At 52.1% G+C, this 26,331-nt stretch overlaps 1 protein-coding gene across 6 annotated transcripts in view; it reads right to left on the minus strand.

The window, feature by feature from the left end:
- Positions 1–5,249: 5,249 nt before the first annotated feature.
- The window catches only part of WSCD2 (WSC domain containing 2), a 115,416-nt gene continuing 94,334 nt past the window's right edge, over positions 5,250–26,331 (minus strand). For all 6 annotated transcript variants that reach the window (XM_019978031.2, XM_070769736.1, XM_070769738.1 and 3 more), the window contains 5 exons: positions 25,391–25,512; positions 21,852–22,026; positions 16,753–16,917; positions 14,271–14,471; positions 5,250–7,235 (listed from right to left, as the gene is read on the minus strand). In XM_019978031.2, the coding sequence (XP_019833590.2) occupies positions 6,883–7,235; positions 14,271–14,471; positions 16,753–16,917; positions 21,852–22,026; positions 25,391–25,512 (1,016 nt within the window). In that variant the 3' untranslated portion in view covers positions 5,250–6,882. The remainder of the gene's footprint in view (positions 7,236–14,270; positions 14,472–16,752; positions 16,918–21,851; positions 22,027–25,390; positions 25,513–26,331) is intronic.

Here is a 26,331-nt window from a genome sequence, read left to right on the forward strand (position 1 = left end):
GCCCCTTTTATTATATTACACCAGGGTCTGCCAGCATTGACAGTATTGGATATTCTAGGTCAGATCATTCTTGGCTGTGGCAGCTGTTCCATGTTTTGTAGGATTTTGAGCTACGTCCCTGGCCTCCACCCGCTAGATGCAAGTAACACCTCCCCCTCCCCAGGCTGTGGAAACCAAGGATATCTCCAGATATTGCTAGATATCCCTACGGGAAGATCCCTCCTGACTGAGAACCACTGTATTAGAGATTGGGATTTCACTTCTGATTCTGACTGAAGATAGGGTTCTGCTGCCCTAATTTGGAAGCCACTGGTTTAAATGATATATTTATTTCCTAGTTTAGGTCTCAAAGAGGCTAAATGCTCCTTGAAACTCTTTGCAAACCTCTGCATGCGTGGGTGTATGTGCGGCTCACCTTTTCCTGAGGAGACAGTTCATGGCCTCCATGAGACCGAGAAGCCCATCTGAAACCCCCTTCCCAGTCTGAGGAGTGGACCTGTGAGGTCTTAAGCTCCTCTTTGTTCTTTCTTCTGCCCCCGCCTCCCCTCCGCCAAACTTTGCTCCTCCATCAAGAAAGGGTCTCAAGGCCATTTCTTCTCCTCTGGCACAGTCTGTCCTGAGGAAGATGCTGTCACCCTGCCTCTATTGTCTGGGAGGAATGGCAGTAAAAGAGAATGGGATGGACTTCACAGAGAATCACTGAGCTGCGGAGTAAGAGATTATTGCTTGGCAGTTGCCATGGGAACCTATAAACCACCTTGCTGCTAAGAAGCCAGAGCTGCTTACAGCACCAGCTCCTGGCCTTGTCTCTACCTCCTCTTTACCCCAGGGGTCCTTGGCCCCAGAAAGGCCAGTCCTTTGCAGTTTTTTTTCATCCTTCATCTCCCGCTGCAGCAATCTTCTCTGTGTTGACTTGCTAGGGTCACCCTTACCTTCTGGGCTCTTGGATTGTTTCTCCCCACTGGGATACAGCATTGTGGCTAAACATATAGATTCAGGAGCTAGACTGCCTGCCTGAATTCAAAGCCTAGATCCAATCATTTCCCAGTTGTGTGACACTGGGCAAATTACTTAACTTCTCTGAACCCCAGTTTCCCTCACTATAAAGTGGGGAGACTGTGTCCCTGCCTCCCAGAGTTCCGGTGATGACTCAGTGACGTTATACACATGAAGCTCCTAGCACAGTGCTCAGTATATAATTAGTACTCTGGGCTTCCCTGGTGGCTCAGTGGTAAAGAATCCACCTGCCAATGTAAGAGATGCCGGTTTGATCCTTGGGTCAGGAAGATTCCTTGGAGAAGGAAATGGCAACCTATTCCAGTATTCTTGCCTGGGAAATCTCTCGGACAGAGGAGCCTGGTGGGCTACAGTCCCCATGGGGTTGCAAAAGAGTCAGACACAACGTAGCAACTGAACAACAACAAATATTAGCTACTTCATCACTGTGAGTGGTTTCTCATTTCCCCGTCTTCTGGGCCATTGTTTGGGCAGTAGTGGGGCACTTCTTCTAGCTACTCACCCCAAAGTCTGTGATGACTGAGAGGCTGGTGGATGGTGTTCAATGCAACTGCCATATCCATTCTTCCACTGGGTCAACATTTGCTTGTCACCTAGTCTGGGCAAGGAAGTGCATCAAAATCCAGAGTCAAGGTTCCTGCCCTAACAGCTCATGCCCTAAGCTCTGCGAGAGACACCTGTACCAGATTACTGAAGAGATCACAAGAATGGCCACATCGAGAGTTGTGATCGATCAGGTTAGAGGAGGAGCTGAACTTGGCCTTTGGGATCAGGGGAGGCTGCCTGGAGGAGGAAGAGCCTGAGTTGAGTCTTAAGGAGGCTTTCCAGATAGAGGGGGACAGCGCGAATCAAGGCATGGAAGAGACCAGAAGCAGCACACGTGTGCCTCTGTGCTTTGGGCACTGGTGTGCTGGTAAACACCTAACGACTGGCTCTCCAAACAAAACCAGAAAGACACTCACCTGCTCTGCAGCAGTTGCCGATTTCCATGGTGTAAATATTCTCACCATGGCCAATGTCAAGCTACAGATGTGATGTCACTGAATGTGAGTTTGAGATGCACACAATGGGCTTTTGAGAGCCGGTGTAAGTGGGCTGCACCACACCATCGGCTTTAGGAGCTCAGGCTGGGGGTGAGAAAACAGAAAATCAATTCAGCGTTGCTGGAGAGAAAATTCAAGGCCACCAAGGGTCTGCTCTGGCTGATGACTTGTGGTTTTTCTCTGGAGATCCTTTAACAGTCCTCGATTCACTCATTCAGAAAATCACCACTCGCTTCCATTGCACATGTGTGCCGGGCACTGTGCTAGTTCTAGGGATCATGCCTTGAGGTCGGTGATTAAGACTCTGGCCTTCCACGGTAGGGGGCTTGAGTTGGATCCTTGATTGGGGAACTAGGATCCTGCATGCCACACTGCACGGTCAAAAAACAACAACAACAAAACACACCTGCCGCAGTGGCACATAGATCGGGGCCAGTAATTATCAACAAGGCAACTGGAAATACAACTTTTGCTCCCAGTAAGCCCTGCAGATCCTCTCGTCCATGCCTGGACTCTTATGTTTTGGGAAATCTGATCCTTATCCCATGTCTGGGATAAAGCATGGGCATTTCACATTTTGGAACCCCAGGGGACTCTATGGGTCAGGTGCCTAACCCAGGTCTCGGAAGAAAATCTGACCCCTAAATCGCCTCCCCCTCCCTCTTATCCCCCATTTTTCAGGACACACACACACACACACACACGTCTCCACTAAGATCAACCCCCTCTCTCACGTCTGGCAGACTGTTCACTCCCCATAATTGTTTAGCAAAAGACTCCAGAACACACAAAAATCATTTTGTTGCGACACGTTCTGTCCTATAATGAATGTTCGTTTCAATTAGCTGTCAGAGACCAGAAATAGAGATGTGTGGTCCCTCTCAGGTAAATCACCACCATGGTTGGAAGTGGGCTTAAGGCAGCCCGGGTGTGGGGGTGTGGATGGAGGGGATAGATATTCCGTCATCTCTTCACTCCTTGATGTTCTGCCAGTTTGTTCTCATTTCCATGTCCCCCCCCCGCCCCCGACCCTTGCCTGCTGGCAGATTGCAGACTGTAAATTTGAGGGGAAATAGTAAACATGCAAACATGATAAATAAACATGTTGCTTTTGTGGGGACGGATATTATTATCATCCAGATTTATAGCTCTCCACGCCTGCACGCTTTATTGCATTTGGGGAAAAAAATGGAGCGAGGTGTTGGTGTTACATTGATCAACTTTCTGCCTTTCACCCCCGTCACCCGCTCTGAGTCGTTTAAATATCAGCCTAGACTGGGGACACAGTCTGTGTCCCTGGGAGTGGATGTGTCTTGACAGGTGTTTTCTTTGGGGACAGTTATTTATAGCTGCAAAAGCTATCACCCCGTAGGGGGCTTCTGCTTCGTCCCTCCCCCTTTTCTAGTTTCTCTAAAATCGAATGTCTATTTTGTTTTCCCAGTAGGAAACATCGCCCAATCGATGATTTAAAATCTCTCTTCCTGTTTTCTCTTTTCTCTCTCTCCCTGTCTCTTCCCGCCTCTTTATATTCTACCCCCTTCTGTCTCCCATCTTTGGGACAGGTTCTGGGTCCTTCCCAGGTTCCAATCCAAGGCTTATCACTAACTTTTGTGCCACACGATCCAATGACGTGCCATCCCTGAGCCTCTCAAACCACCCTTGGGGCCGCGCTTTTTCCTCCGGGCTCCTTGTTGCCAGTTTATAGGGCGAATCATGTGAGATATTTCTGTGTCTGTTTCCACCTCCCCTCCTGCGATGTCACCCCAACTGGATGGTGCACTCTTGGGGACAAGGAGCTTACCATTCCCCCTCCCCCACCTGCTCCTCTGCCCTCTGTTCTGCACCTCAAAAGCCCTCCTTCTGAAGATGCTCAGACAGAATCTTGGTGTCCCTTTGCCTGCCCCCCGCCCCATGTATTCAGTCTGTCCCCAGGTCCTGTGGACTGCTTCCCTAGCTGTCTCCACTCTGCCTCTGACCCCGCAGCCCCTCCACCTCTCATAGTTTTGAATGTCCCTAAAGTGCTTATCTCTGACCACTGTCCCCTCTCAAGAGGACCCATACAGCAGTGTCTTTACTGACTTCCTCATCTCCAGGCTTGTCCCCCACCCTCTCGGTACTCGTTGTCATAGCTAAGGGACGGGGCAGTGGAGCGCGTGCCTGCAGCTTCTGTTGCTAAGGAAACCACTTCCGTGGTTACCGGGCCGGGTAGCATTTGTCTCACTGTGTCTGGATCCCACTGAGTCGCCCCCACTCTCCAGGAAGATGAGGGGGAGGAGGGAGGAGAGGACAACAGAGGTGGAGAGGGAGAGAGAGAGAGGGAACAAGAGACAGGCAAAGACAGAGACTGAGAGACGCAGAGACACATGGACAAAGAGAAGCAGAAATCAAAACAAAGAGAATGCAGTCAGAGACTGGTTCAGGGATGGGGGCAGGGAGGAAGAGACAGAGAGGAGAAAGACAAAAAGAAAAGAGGTTTAATGTGCATCTCGAGGAAATGAAAAAGACCACAAAGAGAGAAATTGAGAGCAGGAGGCAAGCGTAATAAGGAAAAAGGGTGAGGGGTCAGGGATGAGGAGAAAGCACACCAGTGCAAGAGAGACGGGGAAGGAAGGAAAGGAGCTGGTTCCTGAAGGACCTTGCCCTGGCAGCCCCTCGGCCTCCCCACCCTTTCCTCCTGCCCACACTGTCTACCAGGGATGTTTGTAGCAGCCTCGGGGTTCCTGGAGAAATCAGGAGGCAATCCCGCCATCAGCAGGTGCAGGCCCTGATGCTTCTCCTTGGGTCCTGGAGTCACAACGCGCTGGGGGAGACAGCAGGGTGGGAACCCGGGGTCCCAGCTTGCAGGCCGGGCATGTCCCGGGCCCTGGGGACCGCTGGACCACCACGCTCTCCTTCCTCCCCAAGGGTCGGGGTTTGGAGAAGGGGGCACACAGACCCACCAGACATGGGGCGGTCATCACGCCAGCTGGTGGGGTGCAGTCTCCCCACACAGAAGGGCGGCTGAACACAGAGGCAGAGACAGTTCTGAACACCAAGACACACAGTTCTTTACAGCCGCACAGACACAAGAGCAATGACGCACCCAGAACATTCCTGTTTCATACACACACACACATACACATACACACACACACAGAAGAAAAAACATCCCATTTGTGACCTTGCCTTACATGACACTCCATCACGTGGTAGAATTATCAACAAAACTTGCTTTTAATGATGGTGTTGACCTGAGGAGTCTTCAGATAGAGGCTGGTGGCCTGAAGAGACCACCGGCAAAGAAATGGCCCAGGTCTTGGACCCAGAGTCTCCCAGAGAGAGAGCTGACCTCTTACAGGGTGGGGAGGCCAAGCCCTCTGATGCTTCGAGAAAGAAGACTAGAAATTTGCCTGGGGAAAAGAAATTTGGTACAAAATACATTCAGAGCCCCTGGCCGGGCCCTGGGGTGGCCCGAATCCTAAAGATGAGAGGCTCAGGGATGAGGACAATGGGTCCGATCCCCCAGCCCTTCTCTTTGCGTGGCCGGGTTCCAAGGGGGTGGAATGTATGAGTCATATTCCTCTTAGAAAAATATATCTCTTTACACTTGCCTTCTCCATAGTCTCTTGGCTATTTGGGAATGAGCATTTACCTGCACCCCAAGGCTTCAGAGGGGGCTGCTTGGGGGGGGTTGTTCCAGACAGAACAGCAAGGAGCTGTGACCTATGGCTTTTGCATCTACATGGTGGGGGGTGGTGGTGCAGGTATGCAGGTGTGGGCCGGATGCGAAACCACTGATGCCCAAGGTGAGGGGAGAGAGGGAATCCTGGAACTTGATGCTTTCTAAGACGGATGATCAGCCACCCAGTCCTTTGGTTGGACGTCTCAGCATCGAAAGAGCAGCGTCTGTACGGACACGAGGAACCATCCCATCACCCCTTTCCTTAAAGAGCCCCCCTGGACTACGACCAAAGCGGGGGTCGCTGGTCTGGGAAGGTTGTGGGGCTCTCTCTCGGTCACAGGTCATGTGATTTGGGGCACGCATGTTCTCCCGCCTGGAGAGCAGAGGACCCGCTGGTAGGGGTCGGAAGGGCAGTGTCAGATCAATGCGTGGGACCCCACGGTGGAGAGAGGTGTCACCCCTGGAAGCGGGTCACCTCCTGGATACAGCGGGTGAGGAAAGGGCAGAATCCCAGGTCCCGAAGTGGACACGCCACGTGGGGGCTCCAGATGCCTGTGACCCCACCCGGTGGCCCCAGTTAACCTACCCTGAGAGCCAGGGCCTCTCTGACCCACAGAATGTCAGAAACCTAAGCCCATGGAGAAACCTCCCAGCAATCTTCCTGCTGACAGAAGTGGCCCGGATAAACCCTGTCACCGCGCTTCCTGGGTGGGGAAGGACGGGGCGGCTAGAGCGCTCAGCCCAGCATGGGGGCGAGTCTGGGCCATTCCCTTTAGCTCTGTGCCAGGATCCTCCACACCCGTGGTGAGGAACCCCGATCTCTGGGACACCCAGGAGCCCTCTTTCCCACAGGTGCGGGGGGCAGGGACACCGGAGACAGAGCAGGGTCCAGGCGGCGGGAACTCCCCAAACCGGCCACCCCTCCATCTCCAAGGGGTGGGGGTGGGGCGGTTGCGAGTCGGTGGGAGGTGCCTGCACCATCTCTTCCCTTGAGCCTCCTTCGTCATGCGGGAAACTCATTGGAGGCCAACGCTAGGCCAAGGGGATGGTCCCTACCTACACGGAAGAGTGGACTGGCGGGTGGGGCTCCCCAGGGGCCCGGAGCGCCCTGGGGCCTGCTGGGTCTGAACGGCCCGCCCCCTGCCCCGGTCTGATCATCCATCATCTGGGGTAGTAGTCGTCAGGCACGCCCGTGAGGTTCCTCCCCCGGAGCGCCGCGTCCACCGTCTTGATGTAGGCGGAGATGGTCCTCTGCATGTCCGCCGTGTAGGGGTCGTACTCCAGCTTGCGAAGCCCCGAGCGCTTGAAGTTGCCGTCTTTCTGGCTCTCCACGCACAGCAGCCGGTCCTCTCTGACGGCCACACCCAGGAGGCCCACCATGCGGCCCAGCTGGACGAAGAGGTCGCGCTTCAGGTCCTCAAAGTGCACCACCAGCACCTTCTTGCCGAACTTGAGCCAGTCCAGCGTGTGAGTGGCCCACCACGGGGCGTAGTTCCTCACGAACTCCGGCCACTCTGCATGGACAGAGAGGGGACGCGTGGGCCCGACGTGCGTGCGCTGCCTACGCTCCACCACCACCGCTGAGCCCTGAAACAGCCAGACTCGCCCCCCGCCTCCCGCCTCCGGGCTGCTGCTTCTGCCTGGAACAGTCTTAGTCCTTCCTGCTCTTTGGGGAGACCCAAGACATCTGTCTGGGGCTTACGCCACACCAGGCACAGACATATAAATCTTTGCTACTCTGTTTCTATATTTTAACAGGCAGGCGTGCTCAGTCGCTCAGTTGTGTCCGACTCTTTTTGTGACCCCAAGGACGGTAGCCCACCAGGCTCATCTGTCCACGAGATTTCCAGGCAAGAATACTGCAGTGGGTTGCCATTTCCTTCTCCAGGAAATCTTCCCGACCCAGGGATTGAGCCTGCATCTCCCCCATCAGCAGGCAAATTCTTTACCGCCGAGCCACCTGGGAAGCCCATATTTTAACATGCAGTGATATACTAATATAGCTATCAATTCACATATTCCTCACAACAACCCTGTGAGGCAGGCATCCTCGTTTTCTTCATTTAACAGAAGCGGGGAACTGAGGCACAGAGAGGTTAAGGAACTTGCTCAAGGTCACACAGCGAAAAACTGGCTGAGCTGGGATTTGAAACCAAATAGTCTGGTTTCAAAGTCTGGGCTTTTATCTACCAAGTTATCCCATGTAGGAATAGCTATCCTGTGTAGTAACAATTCTTCTCACAGGGTAGTAACAGGGCTTTTGTATAGAGAACTGGAAAAAGCATACAAAGTTTTTAGCATGGCTCCTTGTACCCTGTAGAAGCTCAGTAAACGCTGGTTATCATTACCACCATGATTATTCTGTTCTTAGGTGAGATGCCATCTTCCCTGATTTCCTAGGCTCAGCCAGGCACTTCCTCTGGGCTGAGGCCATGGTTTAAGTCGGATTATTTACAGTGTCAACCCTGAATATTCACTGGAAGGACTGGTACTGAAGCTGAAGCTCCAGTACTTTGGCCACCTGATGCGAAGAGTTGACTCATTGGAAAAGACCCTGATGCTGGGCAAGATTGAGGGCAAGAGAAGAAGGGGGCAGCAGAGGATGAGATGGTTGGCTGATATCACTGACTCAATGGGCACGAGTTTGAGCAAACTCAGGGAGATCGTGAAGGACAGGCAAGCCTGGCGTGCTGCAGTCCATGGGTTCACAAAGAGTCAGATACGACTTAGTGACTGAACAACAACAAATTTACATTGTCATCTTGACACCTTTCTATCCAATTCATTCTCTCTTTGCTTTTTATTGAAGTATCACACACTGTTCCTCTGTGCTGTTCATTTCCTTGCCACGGTAAAAGCACAGGATGGATTGTCACCAAGACTGGGAATGTTTGTTTGGGATCTCCTGGCTCCAAAGACAGGCTACAACAGAATGTGGGAAATTCCCTGGAGAAGACCTCAAAGAGACAGCCAGCCAGCCAGCCCCTGGAGCTGCTGAAACTGTGCTCAAGGGGAACCCAAGAGGGGGGGTCATAAAGGATGCTGGGAACAGAGAAGGGGATTTGCAGCCTCAATTCTGAGCCCCAGCTGGATAGTAGTCAAAGGGTTGGTCCTCAGGAACCCTGAAGGAACCCTCAGGAACCCTGAAGGAACCCTCGGGAACCCAGGACTTCTCACAGGGGCAGTGCCACCCTGCATCTTCCAGAGGAATCTCTTTATTGAAGGAGGGTCAGCAAGTTTCCCAAGCTGGGCTGGGGAGCCCAGCTGGTCCTTCATAACTAAATCCTCACCCCTGATGGATGATGGACACCCCTTATCTCATTTAATCATAGTGACTACCCAGAAAGGAAAAGACTATTGTTCATTTGTCACCAGTGAGGAAATGGAGGCTCAGAGAGGTGAAGTAATTTGCCCAAGGTCACATAGCTGGGAAGCACCATCCAGACCAGGCCTGCCTGATTCCAGGCCCCCATCTTTCCCAGAAAACAAAAGCCTCACCCCCCACTCCCTCCCACTGCCTTACACCCAGCAGGGGCTTAATAAATGGTTGTTGAACTAAATTGAAATTCCCAGCAGCCAAGTGGCGATGTGATTAAGGGTTCCTCTTTCTTTGCAGAGCACATCAGAATCTGTGGCGAGGCTCCTGCTCCCCCAGCGCCTCCCTGGAACACCATGGCTGCTTGGAAAATATTTATGCTGATGACAGAGGCATTTTTTTTTAGCCTTCAAATAGATTATTTACAATGTATCTAGATAATTGGGCCCTTACTGTTATAATGGGTTAAAACCAGATGTATCTGTGTGATTAGGAAAAAATCTAGCATGTGTATAGTCTGCTTTCCTTATTTTGCGGAAGTGTTTCCCTGCTCCTGCATCATCTCACAGCATCCCTGGAGATTCAGGACAACTGCCGCTCCCATGGCAGAAGACCAGGGGGACGGGGATGATGATCGGTCACTCAGCAGCCCACATATCTGGACTTCCAGGCTTGCGACCATCTCAAGAGGTCCCTGGAGAGTGGGCCTTAGGAAAAGGAAGGGTACATCTACATGATGGTCTGGGTGCCCCAGGGGATGGCTCTGGCCTTGGATGCAGTGGGAGGGAGATGTGGATTCCAAACCTCCCTGGGGTGGGAATGTACATTGCTTGAACACCTACTGTGAGCTGGGGGGCTGTGCCAGGCACTTCGCAGGCCCTGTCTTGGGCAGTGCACACAAGAAGCCTGGAGAGGAGGAATTACCAGCTCCTTTATATACACGGGAACAAGGGAGGCTCTGAGACATGCAGCCACCTGCCCCAGCCCACACAGTGGGCATCCGTGGCAGGATTCGAATTGCATCTATCCCAGACTGAGCCTGGCTCCTGCCCTCCTGGCAAACCCTTTAAGAGCACCTGATCTGCGCATCTCCAGTGTTCTTTGCACCCCAGATCCTAGTCTGCAAACACTCACCTCACCTTCAGGTGTCGTCTAAGACACCAGGTTTGTTCACAGATGACTTTGAAGTCAGATTGCCAGCATTCATATTGGCTGTGTGACCTTGGGACGCCAAGCACTGTCCTTGAGCCTCAGTTTACCCATCTTCACAATGGAAGCCTTGCTAAAACCTCCCCCTGTACAAACGGAACTGGAATAAGACTTGCAGACCCTGCCACCAGACCTGAGACACAGGAAGTGCTGGATAAATGTTGGCCACAATTATTGTCATTTTTTTGGCCGCATGGCATGTGGAATCCTAGATTCCCTGACCAGGGATCAAACTCAACCCCCCTGCAGTGAAAGTGTGAAGCCTTAACCACTGGGATACCACGGAAGTCCCATGGCTACCATAGTCCTGATGTTGGTACCCAGCATCTCTGAGATGCCCCACGTGGCCAGTCCTTTATGGGCAGCAGATATGTGCTCCCTCCACACCCTTTCTTATAGCAGAGATACCTCACTTGAAGCTCCTGAATGACTTCACTGGAAAGAAGAACAAAAACGAAAAACAAAAGCCCACAATTAGCTCAGGATTCCCGGTAATTAATGGCTGCCTTCAAATTGGGTAATAAAGTCATGCTACGCCACGGACCACTGGTAATGAATGCTGGTTCCGCCGGAACTGCTCTTCACGTGGGCCTGGCAGGACATGGGCTGACCACTCTCTGCTTCATCTTGTTGATGGGAGGAACCGGGGCCTGATTAATGGCTTAACTGTATTTAATTCCCCACGGAATCATTAAACATGGTCTCTGTTTCATTAAACAGATCCAGGACAATTCACCTTGTGTAATCATATCACATAAAACTTTGCTTTGGACTCACTCCAGGGAGATCGTAAAATTAATGTTATGGAACCAAAAGCTGGGGGTGGGTGGGTGGGGGGGTGACAGGAGCCTCGACCCAGCTGTAGCCGGGAAGGGGCACGGGCAGGGTGGGGTGGACATGCTCAGCAGGTGGCTGACCTCTTAGGTGGGAGTGACCCTCACATTCTAGGCCGATGGCGTCCTGAAGCAATGATCCTCAAACTCTAAAGTGCACGTGAAGCTTCTGAAAGGACTCTTGTGAAAATGCGAGTTCTGATCCAGGAAGCCTGAGATGGAACCTGAGGATCTGTGTTCCTAATTCCCAAGTGATACTGATGCTGCTGGAACAAGGACTCTAAAGCATGGGTCTCAAACTCAAGTGCCTCCAGGGGTCGGATGTTAATGAAAATGGGAGGACTGGGCAGAGTGGGGGCCGTGAGGAGGGGGCTCTTTGGGGAAGGCACTCAGGCAGAGCACTTGAAGCCCTGGGTGAGGTCTGGAAGGAAGCACCGTCCCAGACTAACGAGGGGGCCCAGGCCCCCCAGTGCGGGACGTGTGCCCCACACTCCCCGTCCCCTGCAGCCTCTGGGCTCAGCCTCTCCTGATGTCTCCCTTATCTCTGGTTTTAAAGCTCCCAGTCATCCTGAATAGGGAAGAAGAGGGAAGGTGGCTCCTGGGAATTAGGAATTGCCTGAACCTGAGAGGAGGGGTTATGCCAGAAGAGGGGAAGCTTTGAATGCACTAGGTCAGACACACCCCAGGGTAAGAGAGTCTGGTGGCTAATGCCTGGGTTTGAATCTCAGCTCAGTCAACTCCTGGCACCTGAGACACGTGACCTGCTCCCTTCCTGGGATGCCTTTCTGCTACCAGTGGTGGTGGCGGCCCTTCTTACCTCCCAGGGAATTAGAAGACTTAAATGAGATAAAGACTGCTAAGTGCCTGGTCCCATGTGAGCTTCCCAAGTGAGTCCCACACTTCTTATTTGGAGCAGTCGGCTTCCTTGGTGGCTCAGATGGTAAAAGAAGCTGCCTGCAGTGCAGGAGACCCAGGGATCACACCCAGGAGATCCCCTGGAGAAAGGAATAGCAACCCACTCCAGTGTTCTTGCCTGGAGAATTTCACGGACAGAGGAGCCTGGTGGGCTACAGTCTATGGGACTGCAAAAGAGTTGTCGGACAAGACTGAGCAACTAATTCTTTCACTTTCAGGATTACTGGGAGGTGGAGAGCTGGGTCTAGTTTTGCCATCACGTGCCTGAGTGATCCTGCCAGGCCCCTATCTCTCTTTGGGTCTCATCTTCCCCATTAACAGTGAAAGTGAAAGTGAAGTCACTCAGTTGTGTCCTACTGTTTGCGACTCTGTGGACTATCGCCTACCAGGCTCCTAAGGCGACAGTCCATGGAGATTTTCAGGCAAAAGTACTGGAGTGGGTTGCCATTTCCTTCTCTAGGGGATCTTCCCGACCCAGGGATCAAACCTGGGTCTCCTGCATTGCAGGCAGACGCTAAACCATCTGAGCCACAGGGAGAATGAATCAATTTGCCTGCCTGGAGACTGCTTTAAAAAACACAGATGTCCAGGCTCCACCCCTGTAGCGGTCCAGTGTGTGGTCTGAGCACTGGGATTTTCCCATGCTCCTCCTGGGATTCAGATGTGCTGGTGGGGATGAGGACCCCTGGGTACAGCGACCTCCTGGGTCCTTTGCCGTTCAGCAAGCAGAGCATCTGCTCCTGGAGCAGGATCCTGCCATTGGTGCCTGAGGGCTTCTCAGCCTGGCCACAAATAATGTTCATTTTTGATTGTTCTACAAATAAATAATTCAGAGACCTTTTTACCCCTTGGGAACAAATGTCACCCACTGAGGGAGTGGGTCGGCAGGGGAAAGGATAGACAAGCCCCTGAGCAAACTGGGAAGCCAGGGCACACACAGTTGGTCAGGCAGGCCCAAGGGTTTTCATCGATGACATCAGTGCTGAGTGTGATTGGCTGGGTTAATGTCATCCTGTCTGCTCTGGTTTTCTCTGGGGAGGGGCTGGAATGTGGAGCAGCTGTCAGGGGGCGGCGGGGGCATGGGGAAGGTTTGGAGGGAGTGGGAAACACCCTCGGGGTTAAAGGCTGCAGCAGCTTGGTTCCTCAAGGCTGAATGAGGCGGGGAGGGCTCACGTTTATACCACCTACTCAGCATCAGGGGCTCTGTGTGGGAGGATTTGTGGCCATGGATGTTCTGATCAATTCTTTATTGTAGCTCAGTGGTCCCTGGGTTCAAACCCCTGCTCCACCACTTTCGGGAACAGCGCCTTCAACCTCCCTGAACTTAGCTCGCCCCATCCACAGCACAGGGTTAACTGTGGGGGTTTACAAACACTGAGGTGACTGTCATTACAGTAATGGAGACATGGGTGATAACTGATATGGGGGGTTGAGGGGTTTTGACTTTGGAGCTCTCCCCCACTACGGTGGGGCCACTGCTCTGCACAGAGACATTCTCCCATTCTGGAATCTACTGAGCACCAGAGATGAACACTAAGCTCAGATCATCTTAATGAAGTTCAGCCCTTGGAGACTGACAGTGTGACTTTCCAGCTGTGACCAAGGGCAAGTCACTTAACCTCTGCTGGGAGGGTTTATTGGAATGACGCTCACAGGAGCTCACAGATGACCTCATGGCCACTCTGCCACTGACATGGGTGCAGGTCTCTTGATTCCCAGGAAAAGGTCTGGAACCTGCTTTGAATCAGTGTGGGAAAAAATGAAAGCTGCTCAGTTGTGTCTGACTTTTTGCGACCTCATGGACTGGGGCCTCCCAGGCTCCTCTGTCTGAGGGATTCTCCAGGCAAGAATGTTGGAGTGGGCTACCATTCCCTTCTCCAATAGATCCCATTATCAATTACATGAGGGTGTATTGAGTGCTTCTAAAGGGCTGACTTCTTGAGTTTTATCACTTCCACTTTATAAACTGGACAATCCAAGTTCATGGAGGCGAAGGAGCCTTTTCTGGAAGTAGTGGAGTTGGAATTTGAACTCAGGGAGTCTTGCTCCAGAGCCCAACCCCTAACCTCTATGCCATGATAACAGCCTGGCTCACAGAGGGTGATGCTCGTGGGCTGGGTGGCATGTGGGAGGCATACCTTCTGAGCTCTAAGTTGGACCTGGGACCTCACACATGCCCTCAAGGGTGCCCTCCTGGATCCCTGGCAGGAGACAGCCCTGGTCCCTCGCATTGCCCTTGGCACCCCCGGCGCCCGGCCCCCACTCCCAAGTGGTACCTTTGCCCTTCCAGTGGGCGTGGGCAGCGAAGCCAATGTGTCCGCCGTACTTGCGGTTGAACTCCGCCATGAGGGCCTTGTAGGGGTTGCGGATGAGCAGGATGGCCGCGTCGAAGGCCTCAATCTCCTTCTGGCCACTCTCATGTGTCTTGATGCAGATGGTCCTCCCACTGCGCCAATGGTCCCGCTCACCTTTGAACCCTTCCCGCAGCCGGGGAGGGGGCCAGGGGACACGGCAGTGAGCTGGGGGAGACAGGAGGCCTGCCCCACCCCGTCCCGGGCCACCTCCAGGATCCTCAGACATTCACTCGTCCACTCATTCAGTCACTCGCATGTTTATTGAGCGCCTACTATGTGCCAGGGAGCGGGGGAGAAAATGACTTGCAAAAGCATCCAGGGGTCACAGTTCTTGAGAGCCAGACTATTCAAATAGTGACATGGATGTAAAGTCACTGCCCTGGGTAGGACTGCAGAAGAGGAGTATTCACACCCAGGTGCCATGATGGGGGCCCTGACATGATCTACCTGAGGGTTCCCCTTAGGGAAAAGTCCGCATTTCCACCCCACTGATGCTGGGAATGGCCGTATGGCTTGCTTTGGCCAATGGACTGGGGACGGAAATGGGTCTTGGCCAATGTCTCAGGACCCAGCACGTTTCTGTTCACTTGTGTGTATTTTGGGGGCATCCCAGGTGGCTCAGTGGTAAAGAATCCCCCCCGCCAAGGCAGGAGATGCAAGAGACACAGGTTCCATCCCTGGGTCGGGAAGATTCCCCGTTGAAAGAAACGGCAACCCGCTCCAGTATTCTTGCCTGGAGAATTCCATGGACAGAGGAGCCTGCAGGGCTGCAGTCCACGGGGTCGCAAGAGTCAGACATGACTAAGCACACTGAGCGCAGCACACGCATGTGTTTCTGCTGTCACTGCGAGAGGGACACGCCCTGGAAAGCTGTTGGTCCTAGAGGGTGAGAGACCCACGGAACAGACATGGGCCCAACCTGCAGTCTGGAGCTGAGCGGCCCAGCCAGCCTGGCCAAGATCACTGACCCAGTCAGGCACCATCCAGAAAGGCTTCCCGGGGCAAGGAGGTTCTTAGGCTGAGAACTGAAGGATGGGGAAGAGTTTACCATCCCAGGTGAGAAGAGCCAGTCAAAGGTCCTGTGGAGGACGGGAAGAAGTGTGTCACACATGAGCGATTGGTACAGGACAGCAGAGGGCGAGAGGGGAGCATAAGGCCAGAGAGGGCTGTGGGGGTTGTGATGATGAGTTAAGTCTGTGCTGAGTCGCTTCAGCCGTGTCTGACTCTTTACGATCCCATGGACTGTAGCCCTAGCCTGCCAGGCTCCTCTGTGCATGGGGTTCTCCAGGCAAGAATATGGGGTTGTGTTCCGTGCCCTCCGGCAGGGGATCCTCTCAACTCAGGGATCGAACCTGCTTCTCTTCTGTCTCCTGCACTGGCAGCTGGGCTCTTTACCACTCACACCACCACTGGACCAGAAAGACTAAACAGTCCTTGGAAGGTTTAACACAAAAGGAAGGAGGGACCTGATCAGGTTTTCATTTCAAAAGCTGAGGAACTGAAAGAAGTTCTGGGTAGCCTGTGGGGGCTTCTAGAGCACCAGCTCTGTGCCGGACACTGCTCTAAGCCCTTTACATGTCGTAGACACCTTGATCCTGTCAGTAATCCTATGAGGGTTTTATTTGATAGATAAGGAAATCGAGTCCCAGAGACATGAAATAACTTTCCCAAGTTACAGAGCTGGCAAGAGGCAGAGCTAAGGTTCAAACCCAAGCCACGATGCCGCCCAAGACTATGCTCTTCACCATTTCGGCCTCTTGTGCCCGTGAGAGCCAAGGCATTTGGGTGGTCTGTTCAAAGCCAATTAGAATGCTAATGTACTAGGCTTTCAAGATACTGGCTGTGTTTCCAACTCAATGAGTGATTTGGGATATCCTGTTGCCTTTTGGGCCTCAGTTTCCCGCATGAGGTGCCCAGCATACAGTAAGAGCTCAAGGAATGACTTAAATGGAAGGAAGGTCCCAGACACATAGTAGGTGCTTGATAAACGGATGCAGGTGAGATACCAACGACATGATCTCAGGAAATGTTTGTGGGATGTGAAGTGAAGGGAAGATACTAAGCATGTGAAAGTGTTAGTCCCTCAGTCATGTCTGACTCTTTGTGACCCCATGGATTGTAGCCCGCCAGGCTCCTCTGTCCATGGGATTTTTCAGGCAAGAATACTGGAGTGGGGAGCCATTCCCTTCTCCAGGGGATATTCCTGACCCAAGGATCGATCCTAGGTCTCCAGCATTGCAGGCAGATTCTTTACCATCTGAGCCATCAGGGAAGCTCACCAAGCACATAGTAGGTCTCAAACAACATGCCTGGGAGAGCTGAGTGGCATACAGTAGGTGCTTAGAAAGGGGTACTCCCATGTCCTTCTAGGGGGTCAGGTCCCCATTCCCCCGTGCCTCCTCACCTTTGTTGTACAGAGAACCATCGAAGTAGTAGCTGCCAGTGTAGAAGCCTGTGGCCAGCTCGATCAGGTGGCGAGCCCACGTGTTGCCGGCTCCCGGGAAGCTGGCCAGAGCAATGAGCTGCTTGGATTTGGCTGGGAGGAACCGTCTATCCATGCAGCGGTTGTCTGCAGAGGGCAGGGCACAGACAGGGGTCAGGGGCAGGGGCCGATTGGAAGGAGACTGTCCAGAAGGGACAGGGTGTGAGTCTCAACCCTGCCACTTTCCAGCTGTGAGAGCTGGTGCTTTGCGAGCCGGTCATCTCCTTATCTGGAAATGGTAACAGGGTTATGAGATAATATATGAAAGAAGGATGCACACACAGTAGGGGTTCAATAAAAGCCAGCCAGGAGGACGAGCCTTCTCACCAACCTCAGTTTCTCACCTGAACAGTGAGGCTCTGTCTTATCACCCCCACGCTTTCCTCCAGGTTAAAACCCACACATGGCAGCCATCTGCATGGGGCCCAGGCCAAGGTTTTCACCTGGACCTCCAAGCTCTGTGCAGCCTGGCCCTTGCACCCTCCGGGGCTCCTGCCACCCACCCGCTCTCCCTTCCAACCTCCGCACCTGCCAGCACCGGGCCCATCTGTGCTCTGCTCCTGCCTGACTGGGCAGTGTCAGGGGCGCAGGTCCCTCAGCCACGACCGTCAGGGCTGATGCAAAGTGTTATGTCTCGGCATCTCCCACTGCAGCCCCTCCTGGAGCTAAGAGGTCACAGTGGTGATTTTTTTTTTTTTTTTTAATAGGTGATGGCCCAGCAAAGGAGATTCGGCAATGGAAAAGGAAGAGGAAAGAATCCTGAATTTTTGGCCCTACCACTGCTTCTTCAGCCTGGACCGACGACCTCAATCCTTACCATAAAGTCACGGCAGGCAAGCCCCCCTCCCTCCCCTGCCCCGGCTCTCCTGCCCCTTGAGCCCCAAGCCTGCTCTCTCAGCCTCTCTCCTCCCCTATGCCCCCACTTTCTGGGAAGAAGGGAGTGACCCCTGCTCTAGCGTCTGTTCCATCTCCTTTCTCCTCCCCCAGCTCATAACTCCATCTATTTTCCCTATGTCTTCTCTCTCTCTCTTTCAGCTGACTTGATTATTAGCATTCAAACATGAACAAATAGCTCCATCGTTAAAAATAAAAGTCCCCCTCCAGTAAGCACTCTCTCTCTGCACCCCCATGGCTTCCCGGGTGGCTCAAACAGTAAAGAATCTGCCTGTAATGCGGGAGACCTGAGTTCGATCCCTGGGTCGGGAAGATGCCCTGGAGAAGGGCATGGCAACCCACTCCAGTATTCTTGCCTGAAGAATCCCATGGACAGAGGAGCCTGGTGGGCTACAGACCATGGGGTCTCAAAGAGTCAGACACAACTCAGTGACTAACACTTTCACTCCACACCCCATTCAGTCTCACTTTTGGCAGAGTTGTCCACCCCCCATCCCATTTCCTCCTTCCACCGTTTCATGGGGCTCCTCCTGGCTCTGCTCTGCTCACTGCACAGAATCAGCTTCTGGTAAAGTCACCAGTGACAATCCACCATTCAATCCAGCCTTCCCTTGCTTTGTTAACGTGGCAGCATCTGCTACCCGCCATCATCTTGCCCTTAGAATCCTTCCAAGATGGTACCCTGGTCTTTCCTGTTCTGTATTAGCTGCCATTATCGAAGTCTCATCACAAGCCACACTGCTTTCTCAAAAGAGCCCTTCAAGGGGAAAGTCTGAAGTCCTAAACTTAAATTCCAATTCTGCCACCTCCTTGCTGGGTAGGTATCCTTGGAAAAATGATGGATCTGAATAAACCTCAGCTTTCTCACCTGTAACATGGGACATCCTGGGGTTCTCAGGAAGGTCAGAAGAGAGAACAGGTATTGAGTGTGAACACAGGGCTCACACACTGTGAGCTCTTAGTAATGATGCTACTAGCCAGAGACCAGCTCTCTTCCCCTGCCATGCACATTTAATCTGTTTGTTCAGAGGACAGCAGACTTTGGGAAAACAAACAAGTGGAAAAGCATCTTTATCAAGCCAAGCAGGTGTCTGGGAATAGTTTTCATGGGAACATATTGCAAAAAAGGAGCCTAGATACAAAACTTTCTGGAGCGTGGTTATGTTCTATAATTTTGACAGGGTGTGGATTTGATAGGACCCAGTTGGCATTGAACAGTACACTCAAAATTTGTGCATTTTGCTCTATGTAAATGTTACTTTGAAAAACCATAAGCAAATATTGAATTACAATTAGTGATATGAGGACTGAAATGTAATCATGTTGCAACTACTTTGAAATGCATCCAGGAAGAAAAATTGAGGGATGGAGAAATGAAGAGATGCATGAGAAAGTGAACAGACCATAACGTTGAGAAATGTAAAATCTGTAGGATAAGTCTAGCATGTTCACTGTGTAACTCTTCCCATTTTTTTTTTTTTTTTCCTGGAGCTTTGACATTTTTTTCATAATAAAATGTTGGGAGAGAGAAAGAACTGGGCCCCTCAATTTCCCCTGAAAATAGAAGTCTCCATTTAACTACTGTCTGGGAGGCGAAGTAAAGGTGCTTATTTTCAGCATTAAAAAGGAAGTGTATTTGGTTCTTAAGCTCCACAAATCAAAACAAATGCTGGAGGCAGTGTGGTACATAGTCGGAACCAGACAGGCCTGGCCGCAGTCCAGGATGATTGTGGCCTAGCTGTGCGATGTTGAGCAAGGCTTTTCACCTCCCTGAGCCTCGGTTTCCTCACTTGTAAAGTAAACCTTACGGGATCAGACGGACAATGCACGGGGAGCATGCGCAGGGCATGTTGAGAAGCTGAGATTAGGAGTGCAGGCTCAGGACCCAGGTCGCCTCGGTCTGAATCCCAGCTCTGCTCTGTCCTAGCTGTGTGGCCCTGGCCGAGCTCTTCAGCCTCTCTGTGCTGAGTTGCCGTGTTTGTAAAACGGTGATAATCGCAGTACCTATGTCGTTGGACTGTTGTGAGCATTAGATGAGTTAATTCAGTCTAAAGAGCTCAGATAGTCCCTGGCACACAGTGGTGCTCAATAAATGGCAGTCTTCGTGGACCATGCTCTTGGTGGCCTCATGAACTACGTGACTCTCAAACCTCCCTGGGGTGCGGGGCCTGCAAGTGCGATGTGGGAAACTGAGAGCAGTAGTGGCCTGGGAATGAGCAACCTGTCAGTCAGAGGCTACTGAGTAGACTCCGGTGTCCTGTTCCCATCAAGGCTGCTCCTGGTCACAGGATAATTAAGCTGAGTGTGACCCTTCCCCCAACCTGTAGCTACACAGTTCTGTACAGACTATCCAACACTTCCTGGAAACTAACAAAAGCTCATCCTTCCTGACTGGAGTGTAAATAAAGCTAGAGGCCACCCTGGCTAAATACATTCCTGCTCGCTGAGCTCTTAGCAGGATCAGCTGCCAGGGAGGAAGCCGCAGTTGGCCGCCACTACCCCACATCAGGCCACACAGGGGCAGCCTGCTGCTGGGGCTGCCGCTAGCTCTTACAGCACCTTTGTGCAAATCAGATCAAGGTACCCCTGCCTCCCCTGAGCAGATGCACTGTCGTCCGGAGTGCACAGCACAACGGGCAGAGCACAGGCTAGCGCTCAAGCATCACTCTTCCTTCAGGCTGTGCTTGCGCAGTGCTCAACCTGCCCAACTGTACATGGGCTAGAGTCCTGGGAGATGAAGAGGAAGTCTAGCCCAGTGGTGTTTTGTTAGTTCTCCAGGCTTCAGAGAGTGTGCGGAGTGTCCTTCGCCCTGTGGTCAGAGGTTTCTAGCATGGCCTTTGGAGTCAGAAACCTGAGAGCAAACCACTCTTGCAGATGTGTGATTGTGGCCAGTTCTCAAGCCCTCTGAATCTTGGTTCTCCCATCTGTAAAATGGGGATGATACTGCCCTGATCATAGGCTTACTGTGGGCCTTCTATAATTAAATGAGATGAGGCTTGGCACAGGCTGACACGTATAGGTGGAGAGTGTTCTCAGACGTTGGAGTACTCCTTCGCAGGTTTTCTTTGGGCCGAGCACCCCAACAAGTTACCTTTCCAAGTGCCACTCACCCTTCATCATGCCTCTAGCAGGAGAAAAGATTTTCATCTAGAAATTTTATAAACTCCATGACCTCAGGTAAGTCCTGTTCTGAGTCTCAGTTTCTCTACCTGTAAAGGAGGCATAATGACTGTTCCTGCCTCATAGGAAAGCTGAGGGCAATCAGTGAGAAAATGCATGCAAAGGATTCAACAATGAGTCTGGAACAAAGAAAGTCCCTAAGTGCCATCACCACCGCCATCATCACCATCATTATCACCATCACTATCATCACCACCACCATCACCATCACTATCATCACCATAATCAGCATCACCATCATCATGACCATCAGCATCATCATCACCACCATCATCATCACTATCATCACCACCATCATCATCACCATTGTCACCACCATCATCACCACCATCATCACCATCACCATCACCACCATCACCATCATCACCACCATCACCATCATCACCATCATCATCACCATCATCATCACTGCCTGGTACCCCCAGGAGGTGGAAGAGGAGATAAACATTAGGTGTGGGTTCTACTGGCAAAGGGAGAAAGTAGAAAGGATGAGTAAGATGGAGAAAAAGAAGAAAAAATTATAAATTTGCAGGCTCCTAGAACTGGAAGGCCAACAATCTACAGCTTCATTTTACAGATGGAGAAACTGAGGCCCAGAAAGGAGAAATGACTCGCCCAGGATCATGTGAGTGATCTGGCTGGAGGTCTGTGTTGAAGACCCAAGTCTCCCACTCCCAGTTCAGATGTCTTTTCGCTCAATCTGTCTGCCGCCTTTACAGGAAGAGACACCAAGGGGGTGCTCAGTGTGAGGGCTGCAGAGGAAGGTCTCCAGAACCATCCCGCTTGCCGAGGGCCCTCCCTGTGCTGCCCCTCCAGGGTCTCCAAGCCTGGCCACGCCCGCTAGCCCTGCCTCTGCCCTCTGTCCCCTAGCCTGCTGATGGGCTGGCTGGAGCACCTCTGGGTGGCAGGTGGCCGCTGGGAGAGCTTCTGGGGGGGTGCTGGCTTACCTTGGACCTGCGTCTGGTACACGATGAAGTAACTGGGGGTCCCGCAGCTCTCAAACTCCTCCGCACTGCACTTCTGGGCACAGAGCTGCTCGTCCTCTCTCTCGTGGAGGGGGAACCGAGTGGTGGGGAAGCCACAGTGGCAGGCAGTGCCCGCAAGGGCCGCCAGCGGGTACTCCTGGGGATGACGTGAGAGAGGAAGGGAAGAAAATCACTGAATCCCCAGGCAGCCTGGACTCTGGATGCAAACAGGATTTGTGTTCCAACCACTGCCTTCTCCATCACCCTCCCTGACTCGAGGGTCCCCAAGCTTCACTAGGAAGATTCTGTCCCATCTGTGTACTTCCTGTACTATTATATTTTCCAGCTTTCTTGAGCTATAATTGACAGATAAAAATGGCATTTATTTAAGGCGTATGCCTTGATGTTTTGATATATGCATACACTGTGAAATAATCACCACAGTGAAACTAATTAGCATGCCCATCGCCCCACATAGTTTTACTTTTTATTTTCCCAAGTGGTACAAGTGGTAAAGAATCCTCCTGCCAACGCAGGAGAAGCAGACTTGGGTTCGATCCCTGGGTTGGGAAGGTCCCCTAGAGGAGGAAATGGCAACCTGCTCCAGTATTCTCACCTGAAAAAAGCCCATGGACAGAGGAGCCTGGAGGGCTACAGTCCACAGGGTCGCGAAGAGTTGGACATGACTGAACATGCATGCATGAGCACGCACATGTAACTGTTTCCTTTTGAGACACAAATTTCAAGTCATGCTTTGAGACTCAGATTTCAAAGGGAACTTCTTTTTTCTATCACTCTCAAAAGTAGTCCTGGTAGAGAAATAGCATTTTCATATATTTTCATACTGTGGACCCTAAAACTATAGAAACAAAACCATGTGATTAAATTCTAACTAGGCACTCTGCCTGCCAAGAACTCCCTGGGGTCAACTACATTTTCCTGCAAAAGGGAGATTAGTGTAGTGGAGAGAGGCGTTAAAGCCATTGCAGCACTGAGAAGTAGCTTTCTCCTGGAGGACCTGAAAGAAAACTGAAAAAGGAAAATTTTTCTCATGGCCATGAATTACTCCCCAGTCAATCTTCCGGGGCTGACCATGGTATGAAGCCCATGTTTTGGGAAAAGCTGTCTGAAACTGTTCTTTTAAGCCAAAGAGGATGTCATTACCCATGCGTAACCACTGTCTTCGCTGGGAGTTGTGATTCAGTCGCTAAGTCGTGTCTGACCCTTGGTGAGAGGCTCCTAATTGCTTTAATTGCTCTTTGGAAGAGCTAAGTGGGAGCAGGCTGGACCTGAGATTTGGAGGGCAACAGACTGTCCTTTGTCCAATTTGCTCAGACCCATGGAGCCGAATTCTCCCTGGTAGCTGGTCCACGAATAATCTGCTGACAAACCAAGGTCATACCTCTGGGGCTGGATCCGGTGAGCTTGGCCATGGTAGGTCTGGTTTCTTTCTCAGATACTGAATCTGAGCTACAGCACCTAGCCTAAGATCAGAGAGATGGGGCTGGGAGGCAGGTGGCTGAGCCTGGGCCGTGATGGAGGCTGTTTTCTAGCCGGTGACACATACTGAAGCCCCCTCTGACCCCCTAAGTCTCAGACCCATCACCACTTGGCACAAGCAGCTTTGGACCCCTGTCCACCTAATTTCCTCCAGTTTTCTCCTATGGCCCCTCTAAGGAGATTAGGGGAAAATAGAAGAGGGAGGCTTGCAGCAGGGCCTTCCTGTACCCCACACACCCCCACAGCCTGCCCACACCTTCCCTTTCCTCCCGTTCTGTGTATAGCAGGACACTTTCCACACTGGTTTGCCCTGTGACCTCACCATCTCCTGTTTGTCCCTCACCACCAGCTGATCTGTAGTTTCCCCTTGGGCCCTCAGGACAGATGGATGTCCACCTGGAGGGGAGACCATGGGAGGGGGATTTCTGCCCAAGAGAGAAAGCTGGACCAAAAGATGGTCAAACCTTTTTTAATCTTATGAACAACACCCCTGACCTTCCAGGAGGCCTCCAGGGAGCAGAGCAAGCACTCAGGAAATGCTTGGTGACCTGAAGTTACCTGGCTGCCCTTGAATGGCTCCTGGACCTTGAAGAGTTCCTGAAAGCCTCACTGTGGGGGTCTCTGACTGCATTGGTGCTAAGTTGCTTCAGTTGTGTCTGACTCTTTGCGACCCTATGGACCATAGCCAGCCAGGCTCCCCTGTCCATGGGATTCTCCAGGCAAGAATCCTGGAGTGGGTTGCCATGCCCTCCTCCAGGGGATCATCCCAACTCAAGGACTGAACCTGCATCTCTTATGTCTCCTGCATTGGCAGGTGGGTTCTTTATCACTAGCGCACCTAGGAAGCCCATGGAGTCTCCAGGGGAGCTCAGAAGTCAAGACCATAGATTTGGTGTCTGAACCCATTCTGCCACTTGCTTGTGCTGTGAGCTTGGGAAGTGACTTCTGACCTGTCTGAGCCTTGGTTTTATCATCTGTGAAATGGGGAGGAAAATTCCCAGTTCCTAGCCTTGTTGTGAGAGGTAAGCTGTGTGACCCATGGGACAGAGGGGTGCATGGAGGGGCTCAGTAAGTGGCAGTCTCTACAATGCTGCTGCCTCTTGATCTTTCTGAAAGGTGCTTTGTGAATTAGGAGCCTTAATGAAAGAAACGGCCAAACAGAATGACTCAGAACAGGTGGGAGCATTCAGGAGCTGGGATGTGGGCTGAGCACCCAGGAGTAGCCACAAAGCAGCCCCCAGCCAATGCCAGCATCTCTGAGGATAAAGACCACATCTCATTGACTTTGTGCTCCCCGCATTGAGCACAAGGGCCTGGCGCAAGGGAGGTTCTCATCAAATAGTAGCTGAGAGGATGAATGAAACGGGTAACCACTTTCTTGCAGTGGGGAAGGGGGTTCTCCTGTGGACCCTCATATAATTAGCTCACCTTGAATGATGGAGGGAGCTTCTCAAATATCACTGGATGCCAGTGATGAGCTTAGCTCCGTGCTGGGTATCAAGAGTGGTCACAAACTGTTTTAGGCATAGCCTCTACTCTTGTGGAGTTCCCTGTCTGATTTGGGAAGAAGGATAAACAGTCAGCCATCCATCAGGGATCTCAGGCTGAGAAAGGACCATCCAGTTGGATCATCCAGTCCAACTGCTATCCAGTACCCGAAGTTCTTGATGCCACACCTGCCCTGCCTCTGCTTGGATACCTCCAGCGATAGGGAACTCACTCTCATCCAAAGTGGGATTGTCCTGGGCTTTACCTGGCAATCCTGCTTCTAGGCCCAGTCCACACGTCACCCTCACTCCTGAGCAGTCCTCACTATTAGAACAAACACACTTCCTCAGAGGGAAAGAAATGGAACCTGCATAACTCCCAGTCTTTGGATCCACATTCCCCTCCTGTGTCACATGTCACAGTCATAACCTTCCTCAGAGCAGCCAGGTGGCTGCTCCCCCAGCCAAGCATCTCACTTCTCCAGCTGCCCCGCACCACCCTCCCTAGAATTCCGTGTGCGGAAGCAGGCTCACCTTCTCCGTGCAGAGGTCCACACACTTGTCCACGGACATGTTGGGCATGGCGGCAGTCACGGGCAAGGCCAGGGAGAGGTTGTCGGGCCTGCGGAAGCAGCCTCGGAAGACTGCACTTCCGTCTGGAGAGCCAAGGGGAAAAGGAACAGTCAGATGCAGGCTGGGAGAACCACCTTCTGAAGGAAGCACTGATGAACTGACGCCCAGTGGAGGCAAGGACATGGTGGAGAATCGTGAGCTAGAAAATTCCAAGAATGTCCTCACCCTAGCATCTCTGTCCACAACCTGGGTTGCTGAGATGTTCTTGCTGGGCCATCCAATCCCCTTTTCTTTGCCACCATTCCTGTGTCTCACTTTCACATCCTTGGTGGTGGTAACTTAGATGCTATGGAGGATTTTCGTGATCTCAGGAGAGGGTTGGGCATTTGAGATGGAGGGAAGCCAAGGGGTCCAGGGTCCTCCCACTCTTTCTTCCAGCACTGGGGTGCTCTGCCCCCTTATCCTGGGCTTTAGGGGAGACACTCGGTACCTCAAGAGTGTCTGCCCCATGCAGTGCTACAAGAGGCTGATTTACTGGAGAGATTCCCTTTAATTCCCTAATCTGGAAGCATCCCAGTTACATAGTAGAAATTTGGAGACCATTGCTATCTCTTTAATAAAAGTTGTCCTCAAAACAATACTCAGCTGTTGTCTTCAGCTGAGTTTACCTGAAGCACACCCTGAGACAGTGTTTTATTGAAGGCATGCTCTCAGGAGAATGGTGGGAAGGAAGCAGGATAGAGGAGGAGAGGAGCTAAGTAAGCATGTGACCTTGGCGGGGTACCACCTTCAGCCTGGAGGGCAAGGGGCATCACAAGGTTGGTTCCACTTTAAGGAAGAGGCTCTGACCTTGGCCTTGTCTGCCCACCCCTCCTCATCGTCTGTCATTTGGGAAGCTGTGG

This window comes from Bos indicus, chromosome 17 (assembly GCF_029378745.1).
Source record: "Bos indicus isolate NIAB-ARS_2022 breed Sahiwal x Tharparkar chromosome 17, NIAB-ARS_B.indTharparkar_mat_pri_1.0, whole genome shotgun sequence".
NCBI lineage: Eukaryota > Metazoa > Chordata > Mammalia > Artiodactyla > Bovidae > Bos > Bos indicus.